The 20,687-nt window shown below is 41.2% G+C and overlaps 1 protein-coding gene across 9 annotated transcripts in view; it reads left to right on the forward strand.

The window, feature by feature from the left end:
- b3gat1a (beta-1,3-glucuronyltransferase 1 (glucuronosyltransferase P) a) overlaps positions 1-20,687 on the forward strand; it is a 123,291-nt gene that overhangs the window by 100,936 nt on the left and 1,668 nt on the right. For 4 of the 9 annotated variants that reach the window (XM_010893284.5, XM_010893285.5, XM_010893287.5 and 1 more), the window contains 6 exons: positions 4,396-4,553; positions 8,701-8,843; positions 10,095-10,166; positions 10,259-10,770; positions 18,747-19,043; positions 20,528-20,634. In XM_010893284.5, coding sequence (XP_010891586.1) covers positions 8,732-8,843; positions 10,095-10,166; positions 10,259-10,770; positions 18,747-19,043; positions 20,528-20,614 — 1,080 coding nt within the window. In that variant the 5' untranslated portion in view covers positions 4,396-4,553; positions 8,701-8,731 and the 3' untranslated portion in view covers positions 20,615-20,634. Of the gene's footprint in view, positions 1-3,676; positions 3,727-4,395; positions 4,622-7,269; positions 7,844-8,700; positions 8,844-10,094; positions 10,167-10,258; positions 10,771-18,746; positions 19,044-20,527; positions 20,635-20,687 lie in introns of those variants that run through there. The other 5 variants (XM_010893288.5, XM_010893289.5, XM_020049888.3 and 2 more) reach the window with 5 other exon arrangements.

The following is a 20,687-nucleotide window of genomic DNA, read 5'->3' on the forward strand; positions in this document are numbered from 1 at the left end:
GCCTTTGCCACCATCTCTAAACATTACATTCCTGAAGTGTCTTTATGACATTTCTTCTAACCATTTTACAAGATATAAATTACCTCAGAAGACATTATTGTTCATTTGTATTATGTATTTTCATGTTTATTTGTATTTTATTGTTGTATCCTGTAGAGTTTTGCAAACAAATATAAACTTAATGCCCAGATTAATAGCTTTACATGAATTGCTCAGCTGGCCTAAGAATTTTGCACAGTACTATACACTCACCTAAAGGATTATTAGGAACACCTGTTCAATTTCTCATTAATGCAATTATCTAATCAACCAATCACATGGCAGTTGCTTCAATGCATTTAGGGGTGTGGTCCTGGTCAAGACAATCTCCTGAACTCCAAACTGAAAGTCAGAATGGGAAAGTAATTTTGAGCGTGGCATGGTTGTTGGTGATGGGCCGGTCTGAGTATTTCACAATCTGCTCAGTTACTGGGATTTTCACACACAACCATTTCTAGGGTTTACAAAGAATGTGCGGCAGTCCTGTGGGCGAAAATGCCTTTTTGATGCTAGAGGTCAGAGGAGAATGGGCCGACTGATTCAAGCTGATAGAAGAGCAACTTTGACTGAAATAACCACTTATTACAACAGAGGTATGCAGCAAAGCACCCACAACCTTGAGGCGGATGGGCTACAACAGCAGCAGACCCCACCGGGTACCACTCATCTCCACTACAAATAGGAAAAAGAGGCTACAATTTGCACGAGCTCACCAAAATTGGACAGTTGAAGACTGGAAGAATGTTGCCTGGTCTGATGAGTCTCGATTTCTGTTGAGACATTCAGATGGTAGAGTCAGAATTTGGCGTAAACAGAATGAGAACATGGATCCATCATGCCTTGTTACCACTGTGCAGGCTGGTGGTGGTGGTGTAATGGTGTGGGGGATGTTTTCTTGGCACCCTCTGATGGCTACTTCCAGCAGGATAATGCACCATGTCACAAAGCTTGAATCATTTCAATTTGGTTTCTTGAACATGACAATGAGTTCACTGTACTGAAATGGCTCCCACAGTCACCAGATCTCAACCCAATAGAGCATCTTTGGGATGCGGTGGAACAGGAGCTTTGTGCCCTGGATGTGCATCCCACAAATCTCCATCAACTGCAAGATGCTATCCTATCAATATGGGCCAACATTTCTGAAGAATGCTTTCAGCACCTTGTTGAATCAATGCCACGTAGAATTAAGGCAGTTCTGAAGGCGAAAGGGGGTCAAACACAGTATTAGTATGGTGTTCCTGATAATCCTTTAGGTGAGTGTATTATATACAGTGGATATAAAAATCCTACACATCCCTGTGAAAATGCCATGTTTTTGTGATATAGAAGAATGGAACAAAGATAAATAATCTCGGATTTCCACTTTTAATGTGACCTATAATGTGAACAATTCCATTGAAAAACAAACTGAAATCTTTGAGGGGGAAAAAATGAAAAATAAAAACGTTAAAATAACCTGGTTGCATAAGTGTGCACACCCTCTCATAACTGGGGATGTGGCTGTGTTCAGAATTAACCAATCACATTCAAACTCATGTTAAATAGAAGTCATTACACACCTGCCATCATTTAAAGTGACTCTGATTAATCATAAATAAAGTTCAGCTGTTCACCTGACATTTTCTTAGTTGCATCTCAGAGCAAAAGCCATGGTCTTCAGAGAGCTTCCAAAGCATCAGAGGGATCTCATTGTTGAAATGTATCAGTCAGGAGAGGGGTACAAAATAATTTCCAAAGCATTAGATATACCATGGAACACAGTGAAGACAGTAATCGTCAATTGGAGAAAATATACCATGGAACACAGTGAAGACCATAATTGTCAAGTGGAGAAAATATGGTACAACAGAGACATTACCAAGAACTGGACGTCCCTCCAAAATTGATGAAAAGACAAGAAGAAAACTGGTCAGGGAGGCTTCCAAGAGGCCTACAGCAACATTAAAAGAACTGCAGACATTTCTGGCAAGTACTGGCTGTGTGCTACATGTGACAACAATCTCCTGTATTCTTCATATGAATGGGATATGGGGTAGGGTGGCAAGATGGAAGCCTTTTCTTACAAAGAAAAACATCCAAGCCTGGCTGAAGTTTAAAAAAACAAACATCAAGTTCCGCAAAAGCATGTGGGAAAATTTGTATTGGTCTGATAAAACCAAGGTTTAACTTTTTGGCCATAATTCCAAAAAAAAAAGGTATGTTTGGCGCAAAAACAATACTGCACATCAACGCACACCATATCCACATTGAAGCATGATGGTCACAGCATCATGCTTTGGGGTTGTTTTACTTCAGCTGGAACCGGAGCCTTAGTCAGGGTGGAGGGAATTATGAACAGTTCCAAATACCAGGCAATTTTGGCACAAAACCATCAGGTGTCCGTTAGAAAACTGAAGATGATTTTCACCTTTCAGCACGACAACGACCCAAAGCACACATCCAAATACACAAAAGCATGGCTTCACCAAAAGAAGATTAATGTTTTGGAATGGTCCAGCCAGAGCCCAGACCTGAATCCAAATGAACATCTGTGCGGTGATCTGAAGAGGGCTGTGCACGGGAGATGTCCTTGCAATCTGACAGATTTGGAGCGCATTTGCAAAGAAGAGTGGGCAAATATTCCCACGTCAAGATGTGCCATGCTAATAACTCCTACCCAAAAAGACTGAGTTGCTGTAATAAAATCAAAAGGTGCTTCAACAAAGTGTTAGTTTAAGGATGTGCACACTTATGCAACCAGGTTATTGTGAGTTTTTTATTTTTCCCCCTCAAAGATATCAGTTTGTTTTTCAATTTAATTGTTCACGTTATAGGTCACATTAAAGGTGGAAAAAGTTCTGACATTATTTCTTTGTCTCATTCATCACAATAACCTGGCATTTTAACAGGGGTGTGTAGACTTTTTATAATTTTTATACACTGAAAACATTATGACCACCTGCCTAATATGTTGTTGGTCCTCCGCCTGCCGCCACAATAGCGTTGACCCGCTGAGGTATGGACTCTACAAGACCTCTAGGTGTCCGGTATCTGGCATCAAGACATTAGAAGCAGATCCTTCAAGTCCTGTATGTTGCAAGGTGGAGCTGCTGTAGATCAGTCTTGTTGGTCCAGCACATCCCACAGATGTTCAATCAAATTGAGATCAAAGGAATTTGGAGGCCATGGCAACACCTTGAACTCTTCATAATTTTCCTCAAACCGTTCCTGAACAATGTGTGCAGTGTGGCAGGGCGCATTATCCTGCTGAGAGGCCACTGCCCTCAGGGAATACCATTGTCATGAAGGGGTGTACCTGGTCTACAACAATGTTTAGGTATGTGGCATGTGTCAAATCAGGACTAGTTAAGACGAGTGTGTGCCCATTGTAGGCACTTATGACAGTGGGTCATCATGGGCACTCTGACTTGTCTGTGGCCACGCAGCCCCATACGCAGCAGGTGTTGTGACACATTCCTTCCATAACATCATTAAAATGAGACCAGACAGGATAGCCTCCGTTGCCCTTGTAAATCGATAAGCCTTGTCAGCCCAACACCCTGTCACCGCTTTGTCCCTCTTCGTACCACTGTCAATAGGTACTCACCACTGCTGACCGGGAGCACCCCGCAAGCCTTGCCATTTTAGAGATGCTCTAACTCCGTCATCTGGCTGTAAAAATCTGGCCTTGTCAAAGATGCTCAGGTCTTTACTACTGCCTATTTCTCTTGCTTCCAACACTGCAAAGGATAAGTGTACTATTTTTGAAAACGGGGCCTACTTACAGATTATCTAGCATGATCCTAGTTTATAAAGAATTGTTTTTGTAAATTATTTCAGTTTAGAGTTTATTTTTATTTTTCCTGCAGTCTCTCTCTGGGCTAAAATGGAAGTGAATGAGACAATCTGATATAGCATTCGAAAATATGATACATTTGTTTTTCCAGAACGGGAAAGCCAGTTAAACTGAAATCGCATGCACAAAAGCTGGTTTATCAGCAAATAATCATTGTTTGAGCTGAAAAATAAGGGACCCAATGTGATTTGGTTCCAGCATTGCCCTTCAAAAAGAGCTGTTCGTTTGCAACTGACACATAACTAATGGATATTATATCATGAATGCATGGTACAGTAGCGGAGTTAGATTTCTTGACAGATTTTTCAGATGCTTGAAAACAGTGACTTAGTTACAAAGTGATCATCTTTGAATGTGTGTGAACATGGGGAAGGGTTCCCAAAAGGGCTTGGTCTGCTTTACAAGTATAAAGTCTGAATGTATTTGTAATGTGAGTGATGATGTCATGTGGTCCTACAACATGACTGGATGATGATGTCATGCAGTGACTAAGCTTCGTCTGTTTGTCTTCCATCCAGGTCGCAGGGTGTTGTTTCCATGCTGTGCAAGGGAGAAGACATGGCTGGCTGAAATGTTGTGGAGAATCCCACTAATCTCTCATTGTGCTGCTTCTGTGTGGCTACTCCAGCTACGCAACTGCATCTCTAATGGTGCCATGATCCAGTTCTAACCCTGGGTGAGGCATCGATTTGCCATAATCAAACACATGGCTTTAATGTGTTCAAAATACACTGGTTCTCAAAGGTATTCATCCTCTTTGACTTTTCCACATATGATTGTATTACAACATGAAATCTAAATTTGTATGTAATGTGAAAGTGAAAAATTAAATCGGCAATCTTTTCTAAATTAAGTACAATTATAAAAATGTCTGTAATTTGCCAAGGATGGAGTTGAGAGGGACTTAAGTTGAGTGTTGGGATCACCTTTGGGTTTAGGCATTAACGTGTGGGGCTGGGTTGGGTTTGGACAACAGACTGATAAGTTATAGGGGGAGTGTGTGTGTGTGTAAGAGAGAAAGTCAATGTAGCTACGCAAATGTGGATATGGGTATGTATGTTATCTAAGTGTGTAAGCATAAGTGGACTTAGGTACAGCTCTGGAAAAATTAAGACACTCCACCTTTTTCTTTCCTTTTCAAAAAAGTCGAAAAGGAAGGTTGTGAGTGAGGAACAGAAGGGTTAAAATTAAGAGACAACTGCAAATTGAAAGCTTCTGTTCCTCACTCAACTTTCCTTTTCAACTTCTTTGGAAAGGAAAGAAAAAGGTGCAGTGGTCTCTTAATATTTTCTGGAGCTGGAAGTTGCTGAAGATGGTCACTGGAGGTCAACAACGGGAGGAACTTGCATCAGATAACACAACATTGTGGAAGTGGAATCCATAAGGATTCACAGGGGAAAGCATTGTGTGTGCTGTGTCTGTGTGTGCTATTAGCTGGTCAACATGTTTAATTGTGCAGACTACCTCCTTCTACAGTCCCTTACACAGGGATCAGAATGTGGCCAGTGAAACGGGCTGGTTAGTCAAAGGCCAGTAAGATCCAACCGTTGAAACCAGGAACACCTAAAACAAGCACAGCTGTGCATCTGGCCACATCATATACAGTAGTCATCGACTTATGACCTATGCAACTTTTGTCTGCGTGGTTGTACGACAGTCCGCGACCGAAGTAAAAAAATAAATGGTATACCAGCCAGCGCGGTACCGTGCGGGAGGCTGTGCATGATGTTGGGCGTACGATAGTTACTGCCACGAGCAAGCATGGTAAGAGAAAATGCAACATGGCTACGGGGGACTTGAATATTATTCCTCGGCAGACCAAATCGACTTCCAACCGGTAGGTCTGAACGTATCCCGGTCGTAAGTCGACGACTACCTGTACTGCATGCGTACATACGTACACACACACACAAGTACAGTGTGATGAATAAAGGCCTGCTCTACAGGCCTGTGCTGGTCAAGGGAACTAAGATACAGACTTAACACCCCATGTCATCCTGAGAATACCATCCCTACGGTGAAGCATGGTGGTAGCAGCATCATGCCATGGAGATATCTCACAGCGGCGGGAACAGGGAAGGATGAATCGTGAAAAATACGGAGAGGTCCTTGAAGAAAATCTAATCTAGAGCACACAGACTAGGTTGAAGATTCAACAATCAGCACGACAACCCAAAGCACACAGCCAAGAGAATGCTGGAGTGGCATCTGGACAAGTCTGGGAATTTCTTTGAGTATAGTCCACTCAAAGCCCAGACCTCAATTCAAATAAGAATATTAAGAAAGAGTTAAAACATACTATTCAACAAAGGTGGGAATGGCCAGGGGACCTTGCCATACGATGTTGTTGCGATACTTGGATCACAATACAATATTGTTTTGCATCATACTCTGCATCATACTCTGTATTGCGATTCGATATTGCAATTCACTTTTGTAATTTGCAATAAATATTTCCAGATTGATAATCACAGACAAATGTTGCCAAAGTCTACCACATCTCATAATGAAAAATATATTTAATTAACTTCTTTCATTGAAAAAAAAACAAGAGGTTACCGTAGCAACGTGAAAACAGAATTTGCTATTTGACCGACGTTATGGTTTGAAGTCGTCATTTAAACTCAAACTGTAATTGAAAACCCACCACATATTTGAACAAACTATGGAAATACCCCAGACACTCACAAGGATATTTTCGGGTAAAAAATATGCACTGGAAAACAACGGTACTTTTAGCCATTAAATACCATTTTAGCTAAGCCACCACCATTATAATGATGTTTGGAGGTCACTAAAATACTTTTGTTTTAGATTCAAAAAACGTTATGTATGGAAATTGTTTTAGACACAAGTAGCATCGTGAAATTCAACTTGCGAGCAGCGCAGACATGTATTATCAAGTTGAGCAGCCTTTTTTTCTTCACCAGAAGGTACTTTCTAGTAAACAAGAGAAGACTACAATCACGCAGTCATTTGTAACACAAATAAAAATGAAATAAAACGTAATAGAACAAAATAGATTATAAGGAACGGTAGCTAATAATAGGGGGTCGTTTTTTGAAGCACATCGCTAACCAACTAGCTGAAAAGATTAATATTTCCACTAAAATGTCAGAAATTATAATGACATGCTAGTTAACATTTGTGTCTCCAATAATCACTAAACATTGACAGCTTATTATTATAGTTTATACTTAAATGATTACTTGGTGCAAGAAGATACATTCCAAAACTGCTGTTGGCTATGCAGATAATAGCTAAACCACAGCTAGCTAGCCAACTTGTGCCAGGTATCGTTCGTTCATTTGTTTACTTTGGACAAATAAATAAAGAGCGTTTTCTTCATTTTTTTGTTTCCTCGTCAGAAAAACAACTTGATATTTAGATTTCCCCTGTGGGTGGTGCTATATCTGGAATGCCTTTCATTAGCTAAATACACAGGATACGCATTCATTGTTTTTCAAATTAAGAGTTTACCTGAGGACCTGCATGAAGTTTGCCCCCCACCTAATGCAAAACATCGGCAAAATAGGCTCCATCGTTTGTACTAAACTTTTAACGCAATTTTTTTTTTTACTTTGGACTATTATTTCGTTGTCCAAAGTAAACGAACAAGCGATAACTGGACCCAACTTAAAACGCGAGTTAACTCCTCTGGTCTGGGTCAAGATAGGCCAACCGGAAATTTGCAGTAGTCAGATGCAGTAGGCCACACCCATCTACACAAGGCAGAAACCCCCAGGCACGCGAATGCAAGTTGGCAATCGAGTACACCAGCACACACAAAACGCGCGCGAGAAACCCAATCGTTAGAGTTACCAGGAACTTTCAAAACGCTAATTACAGAATTAAACTACGATATACACCTCCACTCTTAGTTTAAAGTCAATGTTGTTAGCAGCTAATTACTTTTCTGAGAAGCAAAGCAAGCATAATCACATGGCCTACCCGATTGGAGTTGAGGTGGCTGCATCAATCATCCTTTGGCAGAGTGCTTCCCGATACACCGTTCTTATAGTGATAAATTCCATATAATGTTTGTCTTTAAGACAGCGCTTTGTTCCTATCTGAAAAAAGATAAAACACCAAGTATCGCCTGTCACTGTTCTGAGAAAGATGCGTCGATAGTAGATAACTAAATCAAATGTTATATATGTCTGCTAATTATCGTAGTACCCTGTTTTTACCAACCAAAACCGGAGAGATTTTAAATAGAGCTTCGTCGGTCACTAAATAATAACCAGGGTTATGTGAGCCCAATTTGAGCGCATGACGGTCACTGATGACACAATGCGACATTATGACACATGCAAGATGTCAATTATTTCACTAACCTATTCTTTTTCAATGGAAGTAATCACGCTTTTTCCGCAAAGTTTATTTTTGATTGAGCCTTTCTGAGCTTGAGTGAGCAGCTTCAAATATTATGTTGAATTCGTTCCTATACAATTCCCACGATAAAAGTCCCAAAATAATCTCATAGGATCCGTTCAGTTAAATTGCACATTATCAAAGTGAATCAATTAAAACACAACTAGGACACTGAGTGAAAGCCAAAGCGCTGTTTTTTTTTTTAGGAAAGAGCTAATCGGTTCTGCATCATTGATGTGTACAAAAAGACAAACAATAAATGTCAAAGCCTTGTGTATATATATTAACTTTTTAGTCACTGTTCTAAAATATTGTTACCTTTATCAGGGTTGACAAAGTCACAGGCTCTCTCAAACAACCTCTCGTGAATATTCTCAACAAGTAAAATCACCACCTCTTTTAATTTTACTTATTGACAATTTTCTCGTCACTCTTCTCTCATTTGGCAGGTAATGACGAGGCATAAAACCAATCCTGGAGATGCCGAAAAGAAGAGACATTCTTGCCATTGTGTTGATAGTGTTACCGTGGACTCTGCTCATCACTGTTTGGCACCAGAGTGCAATCGCTCCACTGCTCGCCATCCGCAAGGGTAAATACGAAATAATTTGCTTTCTAGTAGCTCTTTTCAAAGGCCAGTCCATACAATCAATTTCAGTCTCATACGCAGTCACATACATAGAAAATGATGTACATGTCTTCCAGACGGTTTCCTTATCAACTTCTTAGGGTTAAAAATCCTTATGCGTTAGTGCAGGTCACTTTGTAGTATACCGTTGGTCAGTTGTTAGTTAGGTCAATCTGAAATGCAATTAGTAACAGCAGCCTGTGACTAGAGTGAAGATTAATTATACACTCAGCATAATGTCTTAAGCAACAAATTTTTTAGCAGTAAAAATGTGACATACTCCTCTAATCAAAAGGAAAGTAGATTCATTTCTAATGCCTTTTAATCAGCATCTGAAATAATAATCACTGCTCCCTGATGTTTTCAGGCAGGCTTTATTTGATCTCCTGAGTCAATGTGTTTGTGTGACTTTCACATACTAACACAAGCCAGAAATGTTATGAATTTTTTTTTAATGAATAGGCCTAACCATATTATATAAAATGGAACCCTGAATTACGATTGACTGAAAGCTGTGGTATATGAGTGCTATCCTAATGGCATTTTTAACGGGCTTATAATAGCAATAAGGCACCTCAGAGGTTTATGGTGTATTGCCTCTAAATAATGGTTACAGGCTTTATCCAGGCACTAAGTATTGCATTTAGCATAAAAACAGCCCAATATGCTCCACCTACATGTCTTATTGCCTAAATAAACAAACAAGATGCAAAGCTGAGTGACAAGTACTGTAACGTAGAGGCGACAGTCATGTAAATCAATAGGTTTCTTTGCCTCCTTACCATTTGCAATTGAAGTGAAATGTAATGTAATTAATATAGGCTAATATTTCTGTTTCATCTTAACTGGAGCTAGGTTTTGCAATAATGCTTTCTGGCAGCCACTGCAGTACATCTGGCCATCAGATGTTTGTGTTCATCTGTAAGATGCAGAAGTATAATTTCTGTAGTCTGAAGTGAGATCCTCGGCTTTAACTGGGCACCATTAATGTTATCCATTAGCTGTGGCCTAATATGGGTAGAAATTAATTTATGGATCCAACAATTGTATTTTTCTATTCATCATAAAAGGCTTTGGTGGCCACATTAGTTGTAGCTTCACTATTGGAGTCACTGCCACGGCTGTTACAGCTGAATGAGTAGTGACAGCCAGCCCTAACCGTACAGAAGCTTTGTTGTACACTCACTTCACGCTGCCTGCTTTCACTTTTTGCAGTCTGTCACCACCTAGTAAAACAGATCTTAATCATACCAGAGAGGCTTGCAGTCCATCGGCACCGACTTGCAGGTACTTGCGTCTTGGATTGTGTCAACTGAGATAATACAGCGCGCAGCCCCGGGGCGTGCTAATGCCTTACCTGTCTCCCTGTTCCCCTTCAGATGACGGAGCTGATGGAGGGCGGGGGGAGACGGGCCAGGCCGGCGACTCTAAGGAGTATTGCTCATCCGATAAGGACATAGTGGAGGTGGTGAGGACAGAGTATGTGTACACGCGGCCGCCGCCGTGGTCCGACGTGCTGCCCACCATCCATGTCATCACCCCCACCTACAGTCGGCCAGTGCAGAAGGCGGAGCTGACACGGCTGGCCAACACCTTTCTTCACGTCGCCAACCTGCACTGGATTCTGGTGGAGGACTCCCAGAGACGAACTCCACTGGTGACACACCTGCTCCGGGAAACAGGGCTTAACTACACCCACCTGAATGTGGAAACACCCAGGAACTATAAGCTGCGCGGGGACACGCGGGACCCCAGGATACCCCGGGGTACAATGCAGAGAAATCTGGCCCTCCGCTGGCTAAGAGAGACCTTCAACTTCAATAGCAGCCAGGCAGGCATTGTCTACTTCGCTGATGATGACAACACCTACAGCCTGGAGCTGTTTGAGGAGGTCAGTACAGGCCTGGGGCTGGGAAGCAAAGTTTTCTTATGGATGTGACCGTCTCTTCACTTTAATTACATTGAGGTGGTAGTGTGTACAGCGTCTAGTATTAATATTTTACACAGCATCTAATAAAGTATAATAAAGTAAATATTATCTATTTTCACTGTTCCACGGAATGAATAATGCATACTTTTACCACTTCTAGAAGTATGGTCTTTCCTAAAAAAAATTCCACAATGTTGCATATATAAAAAGACAGCAAAAATGACATGTTTTTAAAAGCGGTTATATTAAGCCAACTTAATATCATTTTAATTCTAGATTTTTCATCAGATTTTTCATCTGATTTGAAACTTGCTGAACTGTCCCTTTTTGTATTTCTCCAACCTCATGGAAGATTTTGACTTTTAACGCTCAGAACCGTAGTGCTACAGTAGTAGCGCCCTGATACCGCCCAGGTTACAGATCCCCCCGCCACCATCGGATCTTGGAGTCCCTCCCTGCTTCGAAAAATCTTTAAATCCTGAAAACAGACACCCTGGTTCTCTGGATCATATGGCATACTGGTGGAGTTCAATGGTGCAGTCCATTTGGGTGACAGTTCAATGGCGCAGCAGTTTGTTGTTCGTAATGAGGATCTGGTCTAGGGTAACCCTTAAATCGAATTGTTGTCACAAAACACGACCTGCCCCCATGGCCACAATAGTTATCTCCCCCTGCATGCCTCACATTGTCTTTTCTCTATGATTATAGCATGCTTCTTCACAGCATAGTCAGCGTAATCATCCCAGAAATATTTCAAATCTTCCAGCTGAACATGTCCATCCTCATCTGCTAGTGGATTATTGAAGTATTGACCAAGGTGTGTATGCTCATTTCAAACTCTTCAGAATGTTGCGCTGGAGCATCCATTGTAAGGATGCATGCTTAAACTCTAAAGCAACAAATGTACATCGAGCGATGCATCCATCACGTCTGCATTTTACAGATGTACTGCAAAGTGTTTAACCAGCTGGTGGCCAGGTGCAGTCAAAATAACCGGGAACTTAACAGTCAAAACTGACCGTCAAAACTGTGGAGGTGGTGGTTGATTTCAGGAAAACCTGTTAGTTTTGCAGAAAAATATGAATTTCGAAGGTCCATCATCTACGACAATCTCGGTTGAGAAGACATTTGATACACCAGTCACCAAGAAGGCACACCAAAGGATGTTGCACTTGTTACAGCTGAAAACATAATCAACCCAGTCAATCCTGTTATGGTTCTACACTTCCATCATAGAGTTAATTCTCAACCCATCTGGATTGGTTCTGCGTCAGCAGGCTGCAGAGGTAAACTGAAACATATTGTACTGTCCGCATGAATGTTAATCAGCTGCTACCTGCCTTTATTGAGATCATCACTGACTCTTCCAACACTGTTTAACCACTGCTCCAAAAATTATCTTCTGACAGGATAAAAATAAATTCCCTTTCCGTCAAAATTACCTGTGCTGTAGCTCGTGCGCTAGCTCAACCTTGCTTTCCCTGAGAGAGCGAGAGCTACCTGTTTAAACAGACAGCCCAAAATGACTCAAAGGGATTTATAAACCTTGACACATTTTCTATATTTACCATTATTTCCCTTTAAGTTCATTATTGAAATTTTGAAAATAAATATACATGGCATCTACCCACGACATCTTGTTTTGCTGGAGTATAAATACAATGATCAGCCATAACATTATGACCACTCACAGGTGAAGTGAATAACACTGATAATCTCGTTATCATGGCACCTGTCAGTGGCTGGGATATATTAGGCAGCAAATGAACATTCTGTATGTTAGAAGCAGGGAAAATGGGCAACCTTAAGGATTTGAGCGACTTTGACAAGGGCCAAATTGTGATGGCTAGCAGTGGTCAGTACCTATCAAAAGTGGTCCTAGGAAGGACAAGCGGTTAGCCGGCGACAGGTCATGGGTGGCCAAGGCTCATTGATGCACGTGGGGAGCAAAGGCTGGCCCGTGTGGTCCAATCCAACAGACGAGCTACTGTAGCTTAAATTGCTGAAAAAGTTAATGCTGGTACTGATAGAATGGTGTCAGAACACACAGTGCATGGCTGCATAGACGCAGACCAGTCAGGGTGCCCATGCTGACCCCTGTAACCACTGCCGGAAGCGCCTACAATGGGCACGTAGGCATCAGAACTGGACTACGGAGCAATGGAAGAAGGTGGCCTGGTCTGATGCATCATGTTTTCTTTTACATCTTGTGGATGGCCGGGTGTGTGTGCGTCATTTACCTGGAGAGCACATGGCACCAGGATGCACTATGGGAAGATGGCAAGCCAGCGGAGGCCGTGTGATGCTTTGGGTAATGTTCTACTGGGAAACCTTGGGTCCTGCCATTCATGTGGATGTTACTTTGTCATGTACCACCTACCTGAACGTTGTTGCAGACCATGTGCACCCTTTCATGCCAATGGTATTCCCTGATGGCATTGGTCTCTTTCAGCAGGATAATGCACCCTGCCACAAAGCAATAATGGTTCAGGAATGGTTTGAGGAACACAACAACGAGTTCAAGGTTTTGACTTGGCCTCCAAATTCCCCAGATCACAATCCAATCCAGCATCTGTGAGATGGGCTGGACAAACAGGTCTAGTGGAGTCCATGCCTCGATGGGTCAGGGCTGTTTTGGCGGCAAAAGGGGGACCTACAGAGTATTAGGCAGGTGGTCGTAATATTATGGCTGATTGGTGTATGAGGTGTCAACCATGCCCAACTCAGTTATTCATTTCTCAACATGGGGAAGGTCAGAGAACAAATGAAATGAGACAAAATGTTGTCATAAATTAACCAATAATTATTAGAAAATAGCCACACAACTGAAAATACTTATTACAATATTAGGGCAATAATTAAGAAGGTTAAATAAACTGGAGCTGTGATGACACTGTCTGGAAGGGGACCCAAATGTATTTTGCCTCATGTACAGTGAGTAGGATGTTTTAAGTAAACAAATGTAAACAATTCCCATAGGATTATAGTTGGAAAATCCTGTGTTCGTTCTGTGCACACCAAGTGTCTAAAACTACAATTGGATGTCACCTTCATGCAAACAAGCTATTTGGACGTCTTTCCAGAAGAAGATTTCCACTCTTATCAAGACTTAAACATCAGGGCAGAGTTAGCTAAACATCATTGGAACATTGATTGGAACAGAGTTCTGTGGTCAGAGATTTTTGGCAACAAAAGCTAGAGCTGGATTTTGCATAAAAAGAAAGATGCAGAAACAACTCCCCACTGTGAGGTATGGTGGCAGATAATTGGTGTTGTGGAGGTATTTTGCCTTCAAAATGTAATGGGAATATGGCATTATGGAATCTGTCAAGTACCAGGATATTTTATACCAAAATCTGTTCATCCCTGCTGGTGGCAATAGTTGGGTCGTCATGGGATCTTCTAGCATGAAAATGCTCCAACACCTTTGAAAACCTGTAGGTTGAAGTGAAGAGGAGAGTCCACAAGTATGGATAAATGGTCTCAGATCCCTTTTTGTTTTCCCTCCTCAAACTCAACTCAGTCTGATGGAGCGCTCTCCACTCCCTTCTTCTATCAGATATTTGCCATTATTTTACAGAGAACAACTCTCAATTGATATTTATTGACTTTTAATAGGTATATACAGTGGGGAGAACAAGTATTTGATACACTGCCGATTTAGCAGGTTTTCCTACTTACAAAGCATGTAAAGGTCTGTAATTTTTATCATAGGTACAGACATTGACCCTTAATCCGCAATATATCAAATATATTTACATTCAAGAGTTCCACATCCTAAAAGTCAAGTGTCAGGGACAAGCATTTATGGAGAAATGTTTTATGATGTAGATGATGGAGGGCAGTAGTTATGATGCAGGGTGATTTGTAGACCATTCAACAGTCATCTCCAGTCGTTTTGATCCTCTAGAAATACAGCCAATGCCTGCACCTCGATCCCAAAGTAGTGAAGTAATCTGACCTAAGGTAATGGCAACATTCTGTCTAGACCAAACCATAGGGAAAATGTCTGATGACACAAGCAGAGGCTCTGCTGTAAATTGTGAACATTGATATAGCTCTTGAAATAATGCATTTGCCATGTTTAAACTACATTCCTGTGAAGAGGTACATTAATTATTAAGCATTCATATAAAAAAGCATTTGTTGCCTTTTCAAAGCCCCAAGGAGTATTTAACGGCAGTGACTGCCTATATAACATCTTTAGCTTCCACATTCTTAACTGTAGTATGTACAGTGGGGAGATGTATTTGATACACTGCCGATTTTGCCGGTTTTCCCACTTACAAAGCATGTAGAGGTCTGTAATTTTTATCATAGGTACTCTTCAAATGTGAGTGACGGAATCTAAAACAGAAATCCCAAAAATCACATTGTTTGATTTCTAAGTAATTAATTTGCATTTTATTGCATGACATAAGTATTTGATACATCAGAAAAGCAGAACTTAATATTTGGTACAGAAACCTTTGTTTGCAATTACAGAGATCATATGTTTCTTGTAGTTCTTGACCAGGTTTGCACACACTGCAGCAGGGATTTTGGCCCACTCCTCCATACAGACCTTCTCCAGATCCTTCAGGTTTCGGGTTTGTCTCTGGGCAATACAGATTTTCAGCTCCCTCGAAAGATTTTCTATTGGGTTCAGGTCTGGAGACTGGCTAGGCCACTCCAGGACCTTGAGCTGCTTCTTACGGAGCCACTCCTTAGTTGTCCTGGCTATGTGTTTCGGGTCGTTGTCATGCTGGAAGACCCAGCCACGACCCATCTTCAATGCTCTTACTGAGGGAAGGAGGTTGTTGGCCAAGATCTCGCGATACATGGCCCCATCCATCCTCCCCTCAATAAGGTGCAGTCGTCCTGTCCCCTTTGCAGAAAAGCATTCCCAAAGAATGATGTTTCCACCTCAATGCTTCAAGTTGGGATGGTTTCTTGGGGTTGTACTCATCCTTCTTCTTCTTCTTCTTCTTCACCAAGCTGCTTGCTGCTTTTATACAGGTAACACGTTCAGGTAATGAGTGGAGAACAGGAGGGCTTCTTAAAGAAAAACTAACAGGTCTGTGAGAGCCGGAATTCTTACTGGTTGGTAGGTGATCAAATACTTATGTCATGCAATAAAATGCAAATTAATTATTTAAAAATTATACAATGGGATTTTTGTTTGAGATTCCGTCTCTCACAGTTGAAATGTACCGATGATAAAAAATTACAGACCTCTACATGCTTTGTAAGTAGGAAAACCTACAAAATCGGCAGTGTATTAAATACTTGTTCTCCCCACTGTATCTTGGTATACAAAGTGTTCTCAATTGACCAGGCAAGCAATTATAATCTTATTTCCAATAACAATTTGCTGTAGAATCAACATATCTTCTCTATCCAGCAGTCCAAATTGTTTAATGATCCTTGATTTCTGTCAAGAAGAGTTTATTAGGCGGTGTTTTTAAAGCACAGACAATCCTTGCTGGCTCTTTCTGTGGGCAGAAAATAAATGGTGCAGAAAGCATAGATTATTGATACTCAGAGACTGAGACCAGAGAACGCTCAAAACTTTTTTTTTGCACTGATTCCCATTATTATGGGTTGCTGGCGAAGCAGGAAGGTAGAAGCGCAACCCCCTGAAAAATCTTGAGACAGTTTAATTCCAGAATTACCTTTTAAATAATTTGCTAATGTTCATGTAGGAGATATGCACGATCTAAACTTGTCTGCTGTGATCAATGTCACTTTTGTAATGACTATAATTCCCACCTCACCTTTAAGAAGGGTGTGCAAATCTATGCAGGAACCATGCATGCGATCATTTCTGCACAAAGTGAGGGATTTATCAATATGAATGTTTTCAAGAGAATGTTCGTAAATGTACTGGGGTGTACCTGAGATGTAAGATAAGTATCTCAGGAATACAGTGCTTACATTTTTCAGTTGCGTTGTTGTATTTCATGCATGGTATGTTTCCCACAGGCTTAAACGGTTGATTCATACCAAATATTGGAAATTAGGGGTGTGTTAAAATTCAAGTGGCCAAGGTCGGGGATGAGCACTGATGCTAAAAACCAGTGACATTCATCAATGGTGATCTCTTGCTGGGGTGTCTAAAACTGTCACATGATTGTTTGATAAATCACACTGTCTATACGTACAGCCATTTTAAATTCTGTTTTTAGGTGCACAGGATAGTTTCTATGCAATTTTGATATATGAAACCACTGGTCTCTGATGTTTTTTCAAGCCCCATCATAAACCTTGTTCACACAGCTCCTTTGGGATCCGCTGGGCTAAGGAGGTATGATCTTGAAGGCTGGAATTCTGGGATAAAATCACAAAACTCTCTTTCCATTGTGTTGTCCAATCACACACGTCTCTTCTTTTGGCTCCACACCTCATTTAATAACACTTCCACAACAGTACATCAGCAGTGTGGTACGTTAGTTCTGCTGCATTGAGTCAGAGTGTGGATAAATGACTCTGCAGTTCAACCCCTCATTAGAACGCTTCCTTTTATGATTTGGGTATCTCTCTCTGCCAGTGGTGCAAGAACGTAGTCAACAAAGAGCGGGTGGCTGAGCGATTGTTTGATGCTGGAAGATTAAAGGACAAACCAGAGCCTCTAAGGAGTGGAAGAGGCTGGGCAGTACTTTTCAAGCATCTCCCTCATCCACTCTGAATAATGGCTTTGGTCCTCCGAAACACTCTCCATGTTTACCCTTCTTTGGATGGGTCCAGGATGGGTGGGCCTGCGTTCCTCCTTTGACATGCAGTACATGCTTAAAGCTTGTCTGTCCTTTGATGTGTCTGAAACCAGCCTTGCTTACACCTTCCTAAAACGTTGTACTGTGTCCTTATCGCCCTACACTATTTATACTGCACTGTTTAAATTAATGCAGTATGCAACAAATATAGACTGATTTGATATCCGTGCCCAGCATACCATTGAGATTGCAGATTCAAGGTCTGACCAATTCCAACAGCAGTGTAATGAAACAGGCAGGGAGCTATAATCCTCAACCTTTTTGCCCCAAGCCAGTACATTATCGACTTTGCTACAAAAGCATGTTGCTGAACGGCATCGATATCTTTATAAACCAGGGTTGTTACAATACTATAAATGTTTATATACCTAAAATGAGAACCACACATGCGGAGATCATCCATTCACCCTCTCAGCGTCTCTCAAAGACAGAGTGGTTGGAACTAAAAAGCAAAAATGTGGACTCATCAGACCAAAAGACAGATTTCCAGTGGTGTGATGTCCATTTGTTGTGTCTTCACCCAAGCAAGTCTTTTCTTATTGGTGTCCTTCAGTAGTGGTTTCTTTGCAGCAAATAAACCATTCAGGTACTATCCTCTGAACAGGTTATGTTGAGAGTCGTCTGTTACTTGAAATCAGTGAAGCATTTATTTGGGTTGCAATCTAATTTCCAATTTCTAAGGCTGGTAACTCTGATGAACTTATCCTCTGCTGTGAAGGTAACTGTCTTTCTTTCCTGTGGCGGTCCTCATGAAAGCCAGTTTCATTATAGTGCTTGATGGTTTTCGCAACTGCACTTGAAGAAACTCTTAAGTTCTTGAAATGTTCCTCATTGACCTGTATGTCTTAAAGTAATGATGGAATGTCGTTCATCTTTGCTTATTTTAGCTGTTCTTGTCATAATATGGGCTACTAAAGTACAGACAATGATGGAGCTGTCATCAGTGCAAAGGGTGGCTACTTTGAAGAATCTATAATATGAAATGTATTTTGATCTTTTTAATATATTTTGATCTTTTTTTTGGGTTGCTACAGGATTCCACATGTCTCTATTACTTCTCTATTACTCCACAACATAGTAAAACTAAAGAAGTACCCTTGAATGAGTAGGTGTGTCCAAACATTTGACTCGTACTGTATATATAAGAAGTACAAACGGCAAATCCGTCCTTTCTTCTCTATACAGATGAGGTCCACAAGGAAGGTATCAGTATGGCCCGTGGCCTTCGTTGGTGGTCTGCGGTATGAGTCACCAAAGGTCAATGCAGCAGGGAAGGTGTACGGCTGGAAGACGGTATTTGACCCTCACCGTCCATTTGCCATAGACATGGCAGGCTTCGCCATCAACCTGCGACTCATTCTGTTCAAGCCACAGGCATATTTCAAGCTACGGGGAGTGAAGGGTGGCTACCAGGAGAGCAGCCTGCTCCGAGAACTGGTCACACTGAACGACCTGGAGCCCAAAGCAGCTAATTGCACTAAGGTAAGTGTAATGCTCCTATGTGACTCACACCACCAGAATTGTTTTTGCTGTTCTTTTGTTTATAGTACCTCAGTGGATAAATGACGTGATAAAAATGTTGTGTTTCCTGCATGATTTTGTCTTTGTATTTATTCTAATAGTAGAGTATATCATGTGTTCACAAGACAATAAACACTTAAGGCCCAGATAAATCATTTTAAACACATTTCTCAGGTGGCCTAAGACTTCTAGAGTACTTTACAGTAATTAGTCAGACAAATGTACTCTGGGCCCAGTTTTTCAGACATTATCTTCTCAGATTTCAGCAGTTGGGTAGGATTAAATGCATACAAACTGTATAATGAACAGACCTAATGTATAATTGCCTTGAATTGGAATGCCCATTCTATTAATTCTATTTCTTCAAATGTAATCCTATGCAATTACCTAAATCTGTTCAGTTAACCTTTATAGGAATGGGCCCTGATTATACTCTGGTAAATCGAAATATTTTGTAGTTCAGAGGCATTGGCAACTGAATGTCCACTAAATATGACCAGGTAAACATTTAGATTAGGTAACTGCCAGCCTCCCCACACAGAGTGGGTGTCAGTGCAAAAGGCTTCAGGGCATATTGTGGTGTTTCACACCCACTTCATCTCCAGCTTGGCTGTTCCCAGCTCTGGCCCAAGCTGCTAAGTCTCTCCCTGTGCACAGAAGAATTGGACTGGGGCTTTAGCTCACCATCACTCCAAGTCACAAGATGGTATATTCAGTTTGGGAGGAGGGGGGCGGGGAAATGGGATGGGTGCGAGTGACCTAGAGTGTTTCAGCCATGCTACGGCTCCTCTCCTCCTTTATAATCTACCTCTTCAGATGCAAGTGTGACTATTAACCTCCTTTACACCTGGGTAAAGTGGGTTTGGGCTCCTAGTAGAAGCAGCTCAAACATGCCCCATGCATAATTCATTATTGAGGTGGAGGAGATGAAAGGCAGGGCTGCTAAGAAACGTAAGGGAGCGAGAAGGAAAATTAGCTCTTCAAGCTGACTTTTCCACCATCACATAACTCTCCTGGATGTGCTCAATCTCCAGGGCCAAATCAGCCTACTCAAAAGGCTTGACTTGGGTTATAGTTACTGGTATGTGACGTACACAACAAATCTGTGCTGCTTGAGCCAGAGTATAGAGCAAGTTATTTTGAAGCTCATATAGTGGATAATAAGTAGGCCTCAAAGTGTGATGAATTAGACCCTGTGCCTACCCCATTATCATTTGATAATGTTTGATTAATATTTGTAAAATCTGGCTAGTAACATTCACCCTATTCATCATTATCAATGTAATGTTTTTGCCAAGTTGACAAGTACTCTTCTTGTTGCAATACCTGAGAGTAGATGCTTAGAACAGGACCACAGCCCACACGGAGTGGAGGGTGTGTAAAAGGGTGTGTGTAAGTGCATGAGAATGATGTGGCTAATTATTTTGTCTTGTATTTCACTACAGATTCTTGTTTGGCACACTCGGACAGAAAAACCTGTCCTGGTAAATGAGGGTAAAAAAGGATTCACAGACTCCAATGTGGAGATTTGATGTTAACTCTTCAGACGATGGTAAAAAAAACAAGTATTATTTTTACTCATTTATAATCAAGAAAGAAAATGTA

Source organism: Esox lucius, chromosome 1, assembly GCF_011004845.1.
Source record: "Esox lucius isolate fEsoLuc1 chromosome 1, fEsoLuc1.pri, whole genome shotgun sequence".
Taxonomy (NCBI): domain Eukaryota; kingdom Metazoa; phylum Chordata; class Actinopteri; order Esociformes; family Esocidae; genus Esox; species Esox lucius.